General features: G+C 40.2%; 1 protein-coding gene across 7 annotated transcripts in view; it reads left to right on the top strand.

The window, feature by feature from the left end:
* DACH1 (dachshund family transcription factor 1) overlaps positions 1 to 17056 on the top strand; it is a 1064146-nt gene that overhangs the window by 488475 nt on the left and 558615 nt on the right. For all 7 annotated transcript variants that reach the window (XM_033948397.1, XM_033948400.1, XM_033948395.1 and 4 more), the window contains exon 3: positions 89 to 250. In XM_033948397.1, coding sequence (XP_033804288.1) covers positions 89 to 250 — 162 coding nt within the window. The remainder of the gene's footprint in view (positions 1 to 88; positions 251 to 17056) is intronic.

Raw genomic sequence — 17056 nt, 5'->3', positions numbered from 1 at the left:
GAAAAATGGCCAATTAATGAAAATTACCAAAAATAACATATGAGCCCTTTCAGCCACCTGACTTAAACTTTATACTTGTTCCTTGCAGGTTTGACAGCAGCAGCTGCCGCCGCAGCAGCTGCTACAAATGCAGCCATAGCAGAAGCAATGAAGGTGAAAAAAATCAAATTAGAAGCCATGACCAATTATCATGCCACCAATAACCAGCATGGAGCAGATTCAGAAAATGGGGATCTGAATTCAAGTGTTGGTAAGTTAAGGAGACTCATCTTGTTTGAGTATTTCATCTAAATTATTATTATTATTTTTTTAAAATACATATCTTTTAAGTATGTTTTCAGTGGCACTACATTTCTTGACATCCTCTAGTGATTTGGTTGTAGTTGTCATTAAGTACATACTTTTCTTTGCAGGTTACTGTTTCAGACCACAGTTCCTTTTTTTTTTTAAAGAAAGCAGTTTGATTGCTAAGAATGTATTTTTCAAACTAGTAGGAAGGTAACAGATGAAAGTGTCAAGGGGAAATTTCGCCATGGCACCTTCTATTATAAACGGTATTGATTTTCAACAATTCACTGTAGTAGGATGAGGAAAAAAAAACACAACAACATTTGACATAGTCCTGTGATCTTTTGACAATTTGGAAATGCTTGTTCACTCTATTATATACGTTAAAGTTTCAAGTAGCTTTCATAAACTTTTACTCAAAGTGTGTTAAATTATTTTAAATTACATATTCCAAAATTTCCTAAAGTACACTACCATGTTAGTTTGTGCTAATACCATTAACAGGTGTTAAAATTAAATAGGCCCCACTGTAAAAACAGGGTGTGTAGTAAATAATGCATGTAACCCATATTGAACAAAATATTTATTTCCTAGACAGGGGCATGTCTTAAGAACATAAGAATAGCCTTAGTGGGTCACACCAATAGTCCATTTAGTCCAGTATCCCATCTTCGCGGAGGCCAATCCAAGTTACAAGTATCAGGCAAAAACCCAAATTGTAGCAGCATTCCATGCTACTATCCCATGTCTGTCTCAACAGCAGACTAAGGACTTTTCCTGCAGGAATTTGTCCAAACTTTATTTTAAACCAGCTATATTAACTGCTCTTACCACATCCTCTGGTAACGCGTTCCAGAGCTTAATTAATCTCTTAGTGAGTGAAAAAATATTTCCACCTATTGGTTTTAAAAGTATTACTCTGTAACTTCATCAAGTGTCCCCTAGTCTTTTTAAATCTTGATGCAGTAAAAAATTGATCCACTTGTACTTATTCTATACCACTTAGAATTTTGTAGACTTCAATCATATCTCCCCTTAGACGTCTCTTTTCCAAGCTGAATAACCCTAACCTTTTTAGTCTTTCCCCATACGAGAGGAACTCCATCCCCTTTATCATCTTGGTCGCTGTTCTTTGAATTTTTTTTAGAGCCGCTATACTTTTTTGAGATAAGGAGATCAGAACTTAACACAATACTCAAGGTGAAGTCACACCATTGAGAGAGACAGATGCATTATAACTAGGGTTACCATATGGCTCCAAAGAAAGGAGGATGGATTAAGACATCCGGGTTTTACTTCTACTGAAGATGCTGTTACTATTTGGGTTTTTTGCTAGGTACTTGTGATTTAGATTGGCCTCTGTGAAGATGGGATGCTGGACTCCATTGGTCCGACCCAATAAGGCTATTCTTTTGTTCTTATAACCCTCCTCCCCCCCCCCTTTTTTTATCAAGCTGCACTAGAGTTTTTTAGCGCGGGCTGGCAAGGTAAGTGCTCCAACACTCATAAGAATTCTATGAGCGTCAGAGCATTAACCACTCTGGCTTGTGCTAAAAACCTCTAGCACAGCTTGATAAAAGGGGCCCTAAGGCCTCTAATTACCAATAAAACCTGAGCAACCCTCACCCTTACTCAATTTGAAAATTGGGTTTATAATTTTTAACCAATAAATACCTTAATCTGACTTCAATTGTTTTGTCTCTTCCATTAGCTCTTCACAACTGTTCCTACAGTTCTTTCTGTGATTCAGGACTGAAGCAGCTAATCTCACTGAACCAAGGGGCTCAGCTGGTCTGCTCAAAGTGAATTAGAGTTGCCACAATTTTCATATCTACAAAAAAAGGCACTGAATTACAGGAGCTGCACAGGTTTAAATTCATTGTGAGCCCCATGATTTAGTGCAGGTTCTAAGCAGCCTATGTATGGGCCCTCCTTGTAAAAAGATTGCCCATTCTGATTTAGAACTGTCAGCAGTAAGGCAGCCATGTTAGGCGATGGAGAGTGTGGGACTGTTGTTAAAGTTGAGGGAGTTTAAGCACATTAAATTTTCTTATTGCTTTTGTTTGCTTATTTAATTATTGGCTACTGTTAGTTCTTTGACTCAGGGAAGGGTTGCAAGAGCAGTCCTAGTACGGAAGCATGGAAATTGTGAGTGTGGAACTGTTACTCAAGCAAGGGAGACAATTGTAAATACAGAGCTGTAGTAAATTTTGAGGCTGTGGCTTCCTCTTTTTGCTGGTTTTGTTAATTGTCAGTGCTATGGCTGGGGCTGTGACTATTGCTAAAGCTTAGCTATAGAACTGTTAACATAAGAACATAAACAATGCCTCTGCTGAGTCAGACTTAAGGTCCATCGTGTCCAGCAGTCCGCTCACGCGACGGCCCAACAGGTCCAGGACCTGTGCAGTAATCCTCTATCTATACCCCTCTATCCCCTTTTCCAGCAGGAAATTGTCCAATCCTTTCTTAAACCCTAGTACCGTACTCTGCCCTATTACATCCTCAGGAAGCGCATTCCAGGTGTCCACCATACGTTGAGTAAAGAAGAATTTCCTAGCATTCGTTTTGAATCTGTCCCCTTTCAACTTTTCCGAATGCCCTCTTGTTCTTTTATTTTTCAAAAGTTTGAAGAATCTGTCCCTCTCTACTCTCTGTTGTTGGGGCACGTGGATATTATGACAAATGACTAAGAATCTAAAAACAATGTTTGATTGGCTGCAGAGTGACTCTGTGGTAGTCCTATTACTGCCATATCCCATTTGGTATGACATAGGTTCAGCTCCCAGCTCACATATTTTGGTCACCAAAGTGGCTGAGGGTCAGGGATGACTAGAGAATAAAAAAATAGAAGGGGATATCAAATGGGGAAAAATCCCTGAACATCTGTAGATGAGGGCTCATTGTGCCAGACTCTAACCTAGCTGAAAGCACTGAAGATGAAGAGTATTAAAAATAAAAAAGTTTGCTGACATACTGGTCTTAATAATGTGCACAAGCATATACATAGTGCAAATGTACTTTCTTTCATTTGTTTTCGGAATCATTTCATGAAAATTATCAACAGCTCTCAGCTTGAGAGAGACCCATCAGTGCCCTCTCTCAGGGTCAATATGTTCACACTGTGAACCTCATTGACAGTCCATATTTGATTATAAATATTAGACATATGAAGTTATTTATGTTGATGCTACTAAAAATTCCAGATCATTTTTCCTTCTTATCTGTAGTGGTAGCTCATATCAGCCAAGCTGTCACAAGGCAGTACTTGATATAAACAAGAGATTGCAAAGGCATCTCAGTAATCAATATCAGGATGGCTACAGTATGGAAGCCCCAACCAGTGCATATCATTTGTCTCTGCATCTATTTCTATGACCAAATGAAGCATTAATTCAAATCATAAATCTATGGTGATTTAAATCTGGAAATGAGCACCTGCCTGCTTTAATGATTTATTTTGTACATTTCAGTAAGCAGCAGATTTGTCCATATGAACTGACAGGTCACCTTCAGATGCCAGAAGCAGAATGTTTATCACCATGCAGACTAGCATCTCATCTTAGCAAGTAAATATTAAACTAAAAGAATTCAATTGATTGTGGAAAGGGAAGAAAGGCAGCACAGCCATATATTTTACTCAGTGATCTAATACCTTGCTATGATCCATTCACAGACTCTCTTATCTCTCCTAAAATGATAGTTTTTGATGGGAAGATAAGAGCTCAAGGTTACATAAAAAAATTAGGAAATGTAAAATAATTACCCATTAGCATTGCTAGCTTCCTTAACTCCCTCTGTTTACTAACCTTTAGCTATTCCTGTGCTGCAGCCTGTTCATAATTGTATGTAATGTAGTCCCCTAATTATCATAAGCATTATTGTTATTTTATAGAGCACAATCTTAAATGGACAGAATATTGATAAACATTCAGGCAAATACTATTACAAGGTCAGTGAATCGTAAGCTTCAGAAAACTTCTACATAATTATAACAGACCAATTAGGATATAATTGTTAAACACATATATGGTATTGCAAATATACTGTATTTGCTCATAATGATAAAAATGGCATCTGGTTGTATATAGAATTAATGCCAAATCTAGACAGGATGTATTTAATGCTGCTGTCCAAAGTTATTTTATATATAAACATCTGCTAAGTTTAGTAGCTAGAAAATATCCATGTCACAATTAGTCTTACTATGAAATTATGCTGTCAGTGCAAGTTTCAACATAACACAAAAATACAAGAAAATGAAACAGATTGGTGGCTAAATCGGATTAAAAATTTAGGGCAGGGTACTACAAACTGTGCCGCAGTGAGATTTTAGGTGTGCCATGAGATGTCAGGGAGGAGGAGAGGCACCAGCGCTAGCTGAATGCCTATAGGATGTGCTTCTCATAGTGAGAGACACATCCTGAATGCAGTCAGTCAGTACCAGAGCTTCTCCTCTTCTCCGCACCTCTACTCTTCCAGCACCTCCCACCCCCATTTTTCTCTCAGGGCCCCATCTGGAGGGCCTTTGTGCATGTGCAGCCATTGATGTGATGTAAAACATGCATGTGACATCATTGTGTTGACGTTCCAGAGGTGATTTGGGAAGCTACAGACCGGTAAGCCTGACCTTGGTGCTGCGCAAAATAGTGGAAACAATTATAAAAGATAAAATTGTGGAACATGTAGATAAACATGATTTAATGAGACAGAGTCAGCATGGGTTCAGTAGAAGGAATTCTTGCCTCACCAATTTGCTTGCCTTCTTCAAAGGTGTGGATAAAGGCGAACTGGTTAATATAGTATCTAGATTTCCAGAAGGCTTTTGACAAGTTCCTCATGAAAGGCTCCTGAGAAAATTAATGATTCATGGGGTAGGAGGCAATGTTTGATTGTGGATTAAGAACTGGTTATCGGACAGAAAACAGAGGGTGGGATTAAATGGCCATTTTTCTCAGTGGAGGAGGTAAATAGTGGTGTGCCACAGGGGTCTGTGCTGGAACTGGTGCTATTTAACTTATTTATAAATGATCTAGAAATTGGAACTACTAGCGAGGTGATTAAATTTGCAGATGACACAAAACTGTTCAAAGCTGTTAAAATGCATATGAACAGAAAAACTGCAGGCAGACCTTAGGAAATTAGAAGACTGGGCATCCAAATGGCAGATTAAATTTAATGTGGACAAATGTAAAGTGATGCACATTGGGAATAATAATCCAAATCATAGTTATTGGATGCTAGGGGACCACCTTGGGGGTCAGCGCTCAAGCAAAGGATCTGGGTGGCATCATAGACAATACACTGAAGCTTTCTGCCCAATGTGCAGTAGCAGCCAAGAAGGCAAACAGGATGCTAGGAATTATTAGAAAAGGAATTGTTAACAAGACTAAGAATGTTATAATTAGGGTTACCATATGGCTTCAGAAAAAGGAGGATGGATTGAGTCATCCGAGTTTTACTTCCATTGCTTTCAACAGAAGTAAAAGCCCAATGTCTCAATCCATCCTCCTTTTTCTGGAGCCATATGGTAACCCCAAGGTAGAATGCGCTCTTCAATAGAGTCTCTGGAGAGTACCCAGAGATGCTGTTACCCAGTTCCAGGCAGGAAATTTTTGTTCAGTTCTGGTTTTGCGCTTACATTCCAAGCAGTGTGGGATTTTCACTGTTTGATCCTACGTTTTGAAAACAATGCTGAAAGTCCCATAATGCACCAGGATGGGCTGGTTAGAAATTCTGGACTGGCCCAAAATCTCCAGCCTGACACTGGTAACTTGGCATCTCTGGGCACTAGGGAGGTATTCTATGGCAGTGGTTCTTACACCTGTCCTGGGGAATCCCCAGCCAGTCGAGTTTTCAAGACATCTCTAAAGAATATGCACGAGTAAGGTTTGCTTATAAATTAGGTAGCAGGCATGCAAAATTTTCTCATGCATATTCATTAGGGATGTTTCTATATTTTATAAGAAACTTAATTGGCTGCCTATAGAGAAACATATAGAGTTTAAAACTGTTTGTCTGATTCATCATACCTCCGCCATCACACCCTCCACCTTGAAAACATCCTCGACAAATTCAAAATAAAACTTTCCTATTTCAGGATATTTATCAAAATACAAGATAAGAGCCTTCCCCAATTACATCTAATGATGAATGAGAACTGCTTTTAAGAAGCGATTTACCTTCCCTCCTTATTCTTCCCCCTCCCCTCTTTACCTCTCTTTATTATTATTATTTTTTTAACTTCGATGTAATTTTGAATCTGTCCCTTCCCCAGTCCCTCTCATATCAATCTTGTCTATGTCTTGCCCAATAATTATTATGCTATTTTAACTTAAAGTTTAGCATTGTAAACCGACCAAATTCTTGTCGAAGGTCGTTATATCAAATTATGAATAAACTTGGATATTACAGAGGCAGAGGCTTCTGATTATCACACTTTTTTCTTTTCACATTTGCATTATTCATCTAATACAGTGGTTCTCAACCTGTGGGTCGCGACCCCTTTTGGGGTCGCCAAAGACCATCGGAAAACATATATTTCCGATGGTCTTAGGCAGTGTTATTCTACCGCCAGTCCATGGACCGGTGCCGGTCCGCAGGGCCAGCAAGTCCATCAGGCACAAGACAGCGTTCTTCAGCCACCGGTCCACGGTGCAATCAATGTGGTGTCTTCAGGCCGGCTCCCTGAGTGCTGCAGTGCACTACACGTGGCCTGCGCCAGACTGGAAGCCTTCTCTCTAACATCACAATGCCCACAGCTTTGTACAATGCAGCACTCAGGGAGCCGGCCTGAAGACGCTGCGTTGATTGCAAAGTGGACCGGCCTAAAGATAACACCAGGGGGCAGGCCAGAAGGCAAGGCACATGGAGGGAGAGAGACAACAACAGTAGGGGAAATGCTTTTATTTTTTTAATTTAGTGATTGATTTGTCTTCAGGAAGAAATGCTTTTGTTTCGTTTCCTCTGGGGTTGTACTGCTTGCAAAGTCTTGCATCTTAGGGTTAATTTGTAAATATTAGTACTTTTAGTTTTGGGTCCTGCATTTGTATGGGGTTATATGTTTTCTGGTAGGAATGAATGTTAAAAAGCTATAGTGTGTTTGTGTATTTTAATTTTATGGTTAACCATTATGTGTTGTTAATACAATTATATTAGGTGTATATAAGAAAAATGAATGGAAAAAATGGAATTACAATTAGTACTATTATGGGGGTGTGGTCTGGGGCAGAGATTGAGTGGAGATGGGCACAACTTAGCCCAGTGTTCTTCAACTGCCGATCTGCAGACTGGTGCTGGTCCATAAAATAATTATTTTATTTTTGCTGGTCCATAGGTGTCGAAAGGTTGAAGAACACTGGTCTTAGGAACTGAGACACTGCTCCTCTATCTGTCTCTATCCGTCTCCAGGCGGGTCCACCCACATGCAGATATGCCCACATACATTTATTTGTAATTAGAAATAAATATTTCACAGTATATAATTACATGGAGGGGCATAATCAAAAAAAGCGTCTAAGTCCCCTTTTGGCCTAAGTCCTTAAATGTTCAACCCAGAAGCAGGGAAAGTGTCCATAACCAAAACAAATGTCCTTGTTTTGATTATGGCCTTCCTCTGCCTAAACGCCCAATCACCACTATGTCTAAAAGTACACCCACACCACGTCTACACTTTTCAGCCATAATGAAACAAAAAAACGCCTAAGCCATAAACGTCCAACAGAAGGGCTTTTAGGCGAAGGACGAGCCAGTCCTTCGCCTAAAAGCTGGATTCTGTAACCGGTGTCTGTCAAAAACAACACCAGTTACAGAATCCCCCCCCAACCATTCAGGCAGGAGGGTGCCCAAGCCCTACTGCCATGTCAAACACGACCCCTCCCCTCCCGACAACATCGGGGCAAGAGGGAGCCCAAGCTCTCTTGCCCCGCGGCAGCCGCGACCCCCCCCCCCAACAACCTCGGGGCAAGAGGGAGCCCAAGCCCTCTTGCCCCAACAATTAACATCGGGCCAGGAGAGAGCCCAAGCTCTCCTGGCCCCAGCGACCACCCCCACCGCTACTCGATTGGGCCAGGAGGGAGCCCAAACCCTTCTGGCCCCGGCGACCCCCCCCCCCCACGACTGGCTTGGGCCAGGAGGGAGCCCAAGCCCTCTTGGCCACGGTGACCCCCTACCCCCACCCCGCACTACATTACGGGCAGGAGGGATCCCAGGTCCTCCTGCCCTCAATGAACCCCCCTCCCCCCAATGTCCACTCCCCCAGAACCCCCGATCAGCCCCCCAGCCGACCCGCGACCCCCCGGCCGACCCCGCAACCCCCCACCCCCCTTCCTCGTACCTTTTTAACGTTGGCCGGACAGACGGGTGCCAATCCCATCCAGCAGGCAGCCCACAGCAGAATGTGGCCGGATTGGCCCAGCCGTCCCAAAGCCCCGCCTACGATACATTTGAACACTTTTATATACATATGGAAAGGGTTCAGAGTGAAAGTCCTGGTAAGTAGGTGGGAAGGGAAGGAAGGGGGATTGTTCAGAGATGTTTGGGGGTTGCATAGAAGAAAAACTGTGCACTGGTATGATGATCTTTGGAGGGTTTTTTGTTTTTTTTTTATAATTCTTTATTGATTTTTAAACAAGAACAGTGTTATATAAATAAAAGAACAGTATATTATTGCATTCAGTCATAACACTAATATCTATATAAATAACAGAACTATCCTTCAATAATTACATTATTTTGCATATAGTAATAACATAAGAACCAAGTAAATAATATAAAATGAAACCAAGTTACCTAAAATATCATTATCAATAATTCCTCCCAACCACCCAACCACCCACCCTCCCTGGATGTGTAAAGATAAATAAATAAATGATGATCTTTGTTTTGAAATTTTAAAAAAATACAAGTGGAAATAAAGAAGTAAATAAGAAAACAGATAAATGGGGGCGGAGAAGGGCCAGGGGGGCCCAGTGTACTTGTGTGACTAGGGGCTCTGGAAGAATTAATCCTACCCTGGCTACATGTCAAACAAAGAACCTCTGCGACTGTAGTAGCCAAATGATATTAAAACACAGCACTGCCTCTGGATTGTTCCAAATAATAGCTTGCATGTTTTTTGACTATTTTTCCCACACTTTGTTAAATAATAATCTTCCTCCTGAAGTCTAGTATACACTGTGCTTATTCATATTTTTAAGAGGACAATATTGAAAGCCATTTCCCTGTCAGTGAGTAGAATGAATCAGCTGCACAAGTGAATGATGTCATATGACGGCACCAAGATGGAGTAGTCCTCTCTGAAAAAAAGAAAAATAGAAATGTTTTCTGAGTATGCATAGAGATTCCTATATTCAGGAAGTATCTAGCCTGCAACAGGAAAAAAAAAAAGATCTCCTAAATTTGTCTAAAGGAAGTGTGTGTTCTTCATCTGGGACCTTCACACAAAAGAGTGCTACAATTGTGGCAGAATGTATCCTAGAGCTTGGTTATGGTCTAACATAGAAGTATATTATTTCTAATGGAAATAGGCTGGATTTAAGTGTTGGGGGGGGGGGGGTCTTTCCATGTTTCTTTAGCAAGTGGATACTTGTGAATTGTAATTTCAAAATTTGTTTAATAATAATAATAACAACAACAACAACATAAAATGTATCCTAGAGCCAGGAAGAGTCAGACCAGTTGACTAGCAGAGTTAGTATTTGCTGAAGAATTCATCAAAGTGTAAATTATCAAGTGTTTATCCAACCAAGGGCCTGATTACTTTGTCTAAGCATAAAATGTTTTGTAAATCTTCCTCCGTGAAAGGATGATCATGTAGTAGGTTATTGAGCCATTTGTGAGTTTTGAGATATGCTGTTCCTTATCTGTGATTAAGGTTGCAGATTTCAGAGACTTACTTTATAAAGAAGGAAATTGCTAGATATCTGTTAAAAGAAAAAAAAAAAAAAAAGCAGCATTGACCTATTGAGTGATATCAGAGACATAAGTCAAAGATAAAAAGATTTTCATGATGCAGAAAATCAGCTTCAAAATAATGGTGCTGGAGGTCAATGCAAGGTACTGATACACAAGATCAACACCAGGGTTCCAGCAAAAAAGCTTGCCTCAAGATCAGCAGTGCAAAAGATCTTCAGAAAAATAATAACAAATTCTTTATTTATAATTTTAACAATTGACAATTTTTAAAAGTCAAAAGAAGCAAAAACAGCCTGCATAACAAATGGATATCAATACAGTGTATCTCATTATTATGGGAAATAAAGAAAATAGTGCAGGTTGTAGTTAGTCCACCATATATGAAGACAGAGCTGAAATGAAGCTGAAATTCGCAGAAACAAAAATATTTTTAAGGAAAACTAAAGATGAGGCTATACAGGTTCCAAACTTTTCTTTTCGAGCTAACATACTGTACCATAACTCAAGAAGTAACTATAGATTGTGCTTTAGCAGAAATAAATTTGGATAATTGCTTCTGATCATATAAAGCATATCTGTTTCCATTAAACACCAAGATACACTTGCAAGGATATCTCAAGACAAAGGTTGCTCCCAGCTGAATAATCTGAGGTCTCATAATCAAAAACTGTTTCCATCTTTTAGGTAGAACGAGACACATCTGGATACATTTTTATAACATTAGACAAAAAAGGAACATCTTTATGTTTAAAAGACGACTTAAGCATCCATTCCCCATCTGAATGTAAAGCAAGTTGTACCAATAATGTAACTGAAACCTGAACCTCTATATCCGACTTCTCCAGGAAATTAGTTAAGTCCAAACTATCAGCTGATAAATTATGTTGGTTAGGACTTTGAGCCTTAATTTGTCAAGGTAAATAGTATATTTTGTAGATAGGTAGATTATGAGGTCTCTGGTACCTTCAAAACTTCATTCAAATATCTTTTAAACATGATTAAAACAGTTATTTGAGATATTTTTTGGGAAATTAATAATCCGAAGGTTACATCTCCTAATAGAGTTTAACACCATTTCTTGTTTAAAGTGCAGATTTGCACTATATTTGACACTAGTCCAGGAATATAGTGTGAATTTACAAGAAAGAAGATTACAAGGTAAGAACTAGAGAATGACACAGGGAAAAATTTTTCCCAGTTTATGCCCTGTCCCATCAAGCTCAGCCCCATCCCTGTCCCATTCCCGCAAGCTCAGTCCCCGACCCCATCCCCACAAACCATCTGATCCCATCCATACAAGCCTCAAATAGTTTTATACTGAACTTATTTTTTTTCCCAAAATTTTTATTTGAACAAAGTCACATACAACTGAACTTATTTTATTAAAGTATAAAATAAACAATATTCTGTACAATTGTTATTTTATAAATCAAAGTTCTGGCTGCCGAACTAGAGGAAGAGATCTTCAGCTCAACACAATTACAATACTACTTTATCTCCTCTCTCTCCACTTCCTTTAAGTGCCCTTTGCGTGGTCCAGCAGCCCCCTCCCTCCCGATCGCTGTGGTCTGGATATCTCCCTCCTCCCTTTCTCTCACCTTCACATCAAGATCATATAGTCAGAAATTGAAAAAAGAACCAACTCAATGGATCTGATACAGCACAAAAAAAGAAAAGAAGAAATACAATAACAGAATCATGTTCCCTTAAGCCAGGTTTTTGTTTAAGCACCAATCCCACTACACAAATAAACCCTAGAAAAAGAAATAAATCCCCTCATCCGCCCCCCACATCTCAAATACATGCAGAGAAAAAGAAGACAAAAAGCTAGCAAGCCACAACAGAATGGGCCAGATCCCAGGGTACCAGCTAGCGTAGCACTAACTTGAATCCAGAGGAAAAGAACGCTAAAGGGAGAGGTAGGCACTAGAAGCAAGGCTCGACAAACCCTGCAGCCGCTGTGCTTTTCTTAAAGTCACGTGAGGCTGCCCTAAGCTTCTCCTCTGATGGAACTTCCGGTTTCCGTTTGCGTCAGAGAAGTATTAAGCAGCCGTGCGTGACTTGTTTAAAGGCTCAGGCAGCATCTCAGAGTCAAGAAAAATGAAATGCCAGCAAGGGTGAGGGGAAGGGGAGGGAGGGAGATGCCCAGATGGAGGAGATCCGCACAATCGGTGACCGCACATGTTCCTTCACTTGACTGCGGAGACAAGGCCATTCACCACTAAACGGGACAGTAATTGTATTTTTTTACAGAGTATTATATAGTCCTGTCCTGAACCGGCAGCCAGCCATGACTGGTGGGATTCAGGGAACCAGTAGCTAGCTGGTAACTAGTGGGGTTCTGAGAGTATGAGTAGCCAGCGAGTAAGAAGCTAGCAGTATCTAACAGTGTTTCTGGAACCAGAGCTGGCCGTGACTAGCGCAGCTATTCAGGGCTAGAGCTAGCCTTGACTAGAGCATAGGCCTGGAATAAGAGTCAGCGGTGACTGACAGCCAGATTCCATGCCCAGGAATCAGAGTCAGCAGTGACTGATGCCCAGATTCCAATTCCAGGGAATCAGAGTTAGCTGTGACTAACGCCCAGATTCCAGATCAGAGTTAGCAGTGACTAACGCATAGATTCCAGTTCTAATAACCAATAATCACTTTCTTGACGTAGAGCCAGCCTTGACTGGTAGATAAGCTGCTTCTGTGGTCCCAGGCCACGCCTGATCTATTGCTAAAAAGATACCTACTCTTCTGTAATCACATTGTATCATTTTGTAAGTATTATTTCTTTTTTTTCAATTACTTAGTAAAGGCCTCTATGTCCAATTCCATCTCCTGCTGCTCCTCCCACCACACTTGATGACATTATGAATCCCCTATCTATTTTTTCTACCCTTTCTAGCCCTGACTCTTATATTTCTCTTATAACCTTTGGTCTGGCTGCCAGTGCCAGCCTAATTATTTGTCCTGTGACCCCCAGCTCTAGCATCTCTTTGTCTTGCCTGTCCCCTCCTGATTCTATCTGTCTCCCATCCCTTTCTCCTCCTTCTACGCTTGCATTTTAACCTTCGGTATTGCCTACCCAAGGCCCACCCATTGATCTCCCTATGATCAACCTTATTAGTTCAGCTCTAAGTAAGTGTTTCAGTGTTTTGTTTTCAACTTGTCATGCTGCCTAATGGCTTCCTTGGTTCTGCTGTTGATAAATGCACGAGTTTCTAGTAAATTTTATAGGAAAGCGAAAGTATTGTTCTTGTGGCTTTGTTTCCTCTTCTTTTGTGGTTTCCCTCCCCAACAAAAAAAAAAAATGGGGGGAAATAATAAAGTATTTTAACTGTGTTTTAATCTATATATATAAAATCGGAGCTATGTATGTGTGTATGTGCCGCGATCACGCAAAAACGGCTTGACCGATTTGAATGAAACTTGGTATGCAGATCCCTCACTACCTGGGGTGATATGTTCTGGGGGTCTCGCGGCCCACCTGCACACGTGGGCGGAGCTACAAACAGAAAATCAGATTTCACCCATTCATGTCAATGGAAAAAATGTAAAAAGCTGCCATTCTCACAGTAATTCAAAAACGGCTTGACCGATTTGAACGAAACTTGGTATGCAGATCCCTCACTACCTGGGGTGATATGTTCTGGGGGTCTCTCGGCCCACAACTCTATGTTGCTTGCTCAAGGGTGGGTTCCCCCAACAATTTATATGTTCTTGCTCCTGGAGGTGAAACTAAAAATTTTGTTTATAATCACGTTTTGCGTTAGTTGTATTGTATTCATTTTGTCAAATATTTCACATTATAATTTGAATATTGTACTTTTTATACAGCTGTAAAAAAATAATTTCATTCACCACTATAAAGTATCTTTTTTTGCATCCATTTACAGTGTTATTGCTATAATTAGATACCCGTGCAACGCCGGGCCTTCAGCTAGTATTACCATAAGCATTCATTAAAAATAATTTAGCTCATACAAGTTTGCCGTGTTATGAGGTTGCTTTGTGAAAGAGAGGAAAAAGAATTACAGACAGATTTGGATCACTGTTTTTTTTTGTATATAAAGGCAGAGAATGTCAGTAAGAAGGAATAAGAAAAAAACCATAAGTCAATAGAAAGTGTCACATAAGAATGGCAATAAAGGGAAGATATAAGCAGATTACTGAAGGTCGGGGAAGAAGAATTTGTATTAAATGTTTGCACAGTGATATATGCCATGATTGCGTCTAACTCAGTGGTTCTTAACCTGGGTTCGATGAGTCAGTCTCGCGGGTTCGGCGGAGGTCAAAACACACCTCCGATTCATATAGCACTTCGGCCACGTTCAATCATCTATCAGTTATTCAGTGATTTTGATCAAGACTGATCGTGTACTCGGTTTCTTGATCTATCAATCTGTAACTAACGCCTTATATACAATCAATTCCTGATCAAAATTTGTGATTTAACTGATAGATGATTGAAAGTGACCAAAGCGCTTATGATTCGTGATGATACGCCCCGCTTGTCCATAATTGGCTGCAGGTGATCACGCAACATCGCTTGGCCTATCTGTGCTGCAGGGGATTTGATGCGCACAGTAGTCGAATTGTAACTGTTGTGATGGTACGTCGTGTGATACCTATCTTAATATTTTAATCCCTTACTAACTATGTCGAGCAAAATACGAAAGTGGTCGGACAAATATGTACAATATGGATTCACATGTATAACGGAACGTGATGGGAGTCAGCGTCCTAATTGCATGATTTGCAATGCCAAGTTGAGTAATTCTAGTCTAGCTCCGGCAAAACTAAAGGAACACTTCCTTAAGCTGCATGGAGATGGAAAATACAAGAACACAACGCTCACTGAATTCAAGGTGAAGAGAGCAAGATTCGATGAAAAGGCTACTCTGCCTGTTCTCGGCTTTGTACCCATCAACAAACCGATCCTCACAGCATCGTACGAAGTTGCTTACCTGATCGCAAAGCAGGGCAAACCACACACCATTGGTGAAACACTCATAAAACCAGCTGTGTTGAAGATGGCGAATATCATGCTGGGAAAAGCGGTTGAAGTTCAGTTATCTGAAATTCCTCTTTCAAATGACATCATCAGCAACAGAATAGAGGACATGAGCAAAGACATCTTGGCTCAAGTAGTTGCAGATCTGATTTCAAGCCCGGCAAAATTCAGCCTTCAACTCGACAAGACCACAGACGTTTCCAATCTAAGCCAGCTTGCAGTATTTGTGCGCTATGTGAAAGACGACGTGATAAAGGAAGATTTTTTATTTTGTAAGCCTCTTACAACAACAACTAAGGCAACTGATGTGAAGAAACTTGTGGATGACTTCTTCAAAGACAACAATCTTTCGTGGGATATGGTTTCTGCAGTTTGTTCGGACGGAGCTCCAGCCATGCTCGGAAGAAAGTCCGGTTTTGGTGCGCTAGTGAATGCCGATGCACCACACATCATTGTTACGCATTGCATTCTGCACAGGTATGTGTTGGCAACAAAAACCTTGCCTCCAAAACTGGCAGAAGTTTTAAAAATTGTTATGGAATGCGTGAACTATGTGCAAAATAATGCTCTGAAGCACCGCATCTTCAAGGAGCTGTGTAAAGAAATGGGATCTGAATTTGAGGTACTTCTGTACCATTCTAACGTTCGGTGGTTATCCCGGGGACAGGTGCTGAATCGTGTTTTTGCCATGCGTGTGGAATTAGCTCTGTTTTTACAAGAGCAGCAACATTGTCATGCAGATTGCTTCAAAAATTCTGAATTCATTCTCATTTTAGTGTACATGGCTGATATCTTTGCAGCTCTCAATCATCTCAATAAGCAGATGCAGGGTGGTGGAGTCAACATCATCGAAGTGGAAGAAAACCTGAAAGCTTTTCAAAAAAAGCTACCATTATGGAAACAATGAACAGAAAACGATAATTTCACAAACTTTCCCCTGCTAGACAACTGTGTAAGTAAGATCAAAGATGTATCTGAAATCGGAGACATTTCTGTACTCGCGGAAATGAAGCAAACTATTGCCACGCACTTAGATGAGCTTGCAAAGTCTCTCGAAGGATACTTCCCTACAAGAGAGTCATATCCAGCATGGGTTAGACAGCCGTTCACGTTTAGTGTTGAGACAACAGATGTCATTGATGAATACTTCGATGAAATCATTGAAATTCAGCAGAGCCAGGTTCAACAGCAACTCTTCAGAACAACAACGCTCTCAACGTTTTGGTGTCAACAATTGGTAACGTACCCTGTTATTGCTAAGAAAGCTCTGGAAATTTTCATACCGTTTGTTACAACATATCTTTGCGAGCAATCCTTTTTGAGGATGCTGGACATAAAAACGAAGAAAAGGAAAAGACTTTGTTGCGAAAATGACATGAGAGTGGCACTTGCCAAGGTAAAGCCGCACATTTCTGAACTGGTCTCTGAGAGGCAACAGCAGAAGTCACACTGATTTGCAGTAAATTTCATTATTATGTTATTATTATTCAAAATATAGGAGAACTTTTTTGTTTTCAAAATTGATATTATTTTTTCCCTCACTGTATACCTATGTTTTGAATTTATAAAAATCATATTTTATTTTTCCAATAAAGAAGGGTTCGGTGAACACGCATATGAAACTGGTGGGGTTCAGTACCTCCAACAAGGTTAAGAACCACTGGTCTAACTAAATAACTGACAGTCATTGAGTATGATAACTGGCAATGTAAAAATAAAACCCCCTTTGTTTTTCTAGGTCCAGGAATTTACTATCACCTCTTCTCCCTTTACTAATGACTATTTGTTTTCTAGAGTTAGGAGAAACAAACAAACTGCAGTCTTCTACAGAGCACTTTAAGAGAATTGATTTTTAGC

This window comes from Geotrypetes seraphini, chromosome 6 (assembly GCF_902459505.1).
Source record: "Geotrypetes seraphini chromosome 6, aGeoSer1.1, whole genome shotgun sequence".
In the NCBI taxonomy this organism is placed as follows: Eukaryota; Metazoa; Chordata; class Amphibia; order Gymnophiona; family Dermophiidae; genus Geotrypetes; species Geotrypetes seraphini.
The sequence above is the reverse complement of the archived record's forward strand: the minus strand, read 5'-3'. Positions and strand labels throughout refer to the sequence as shown.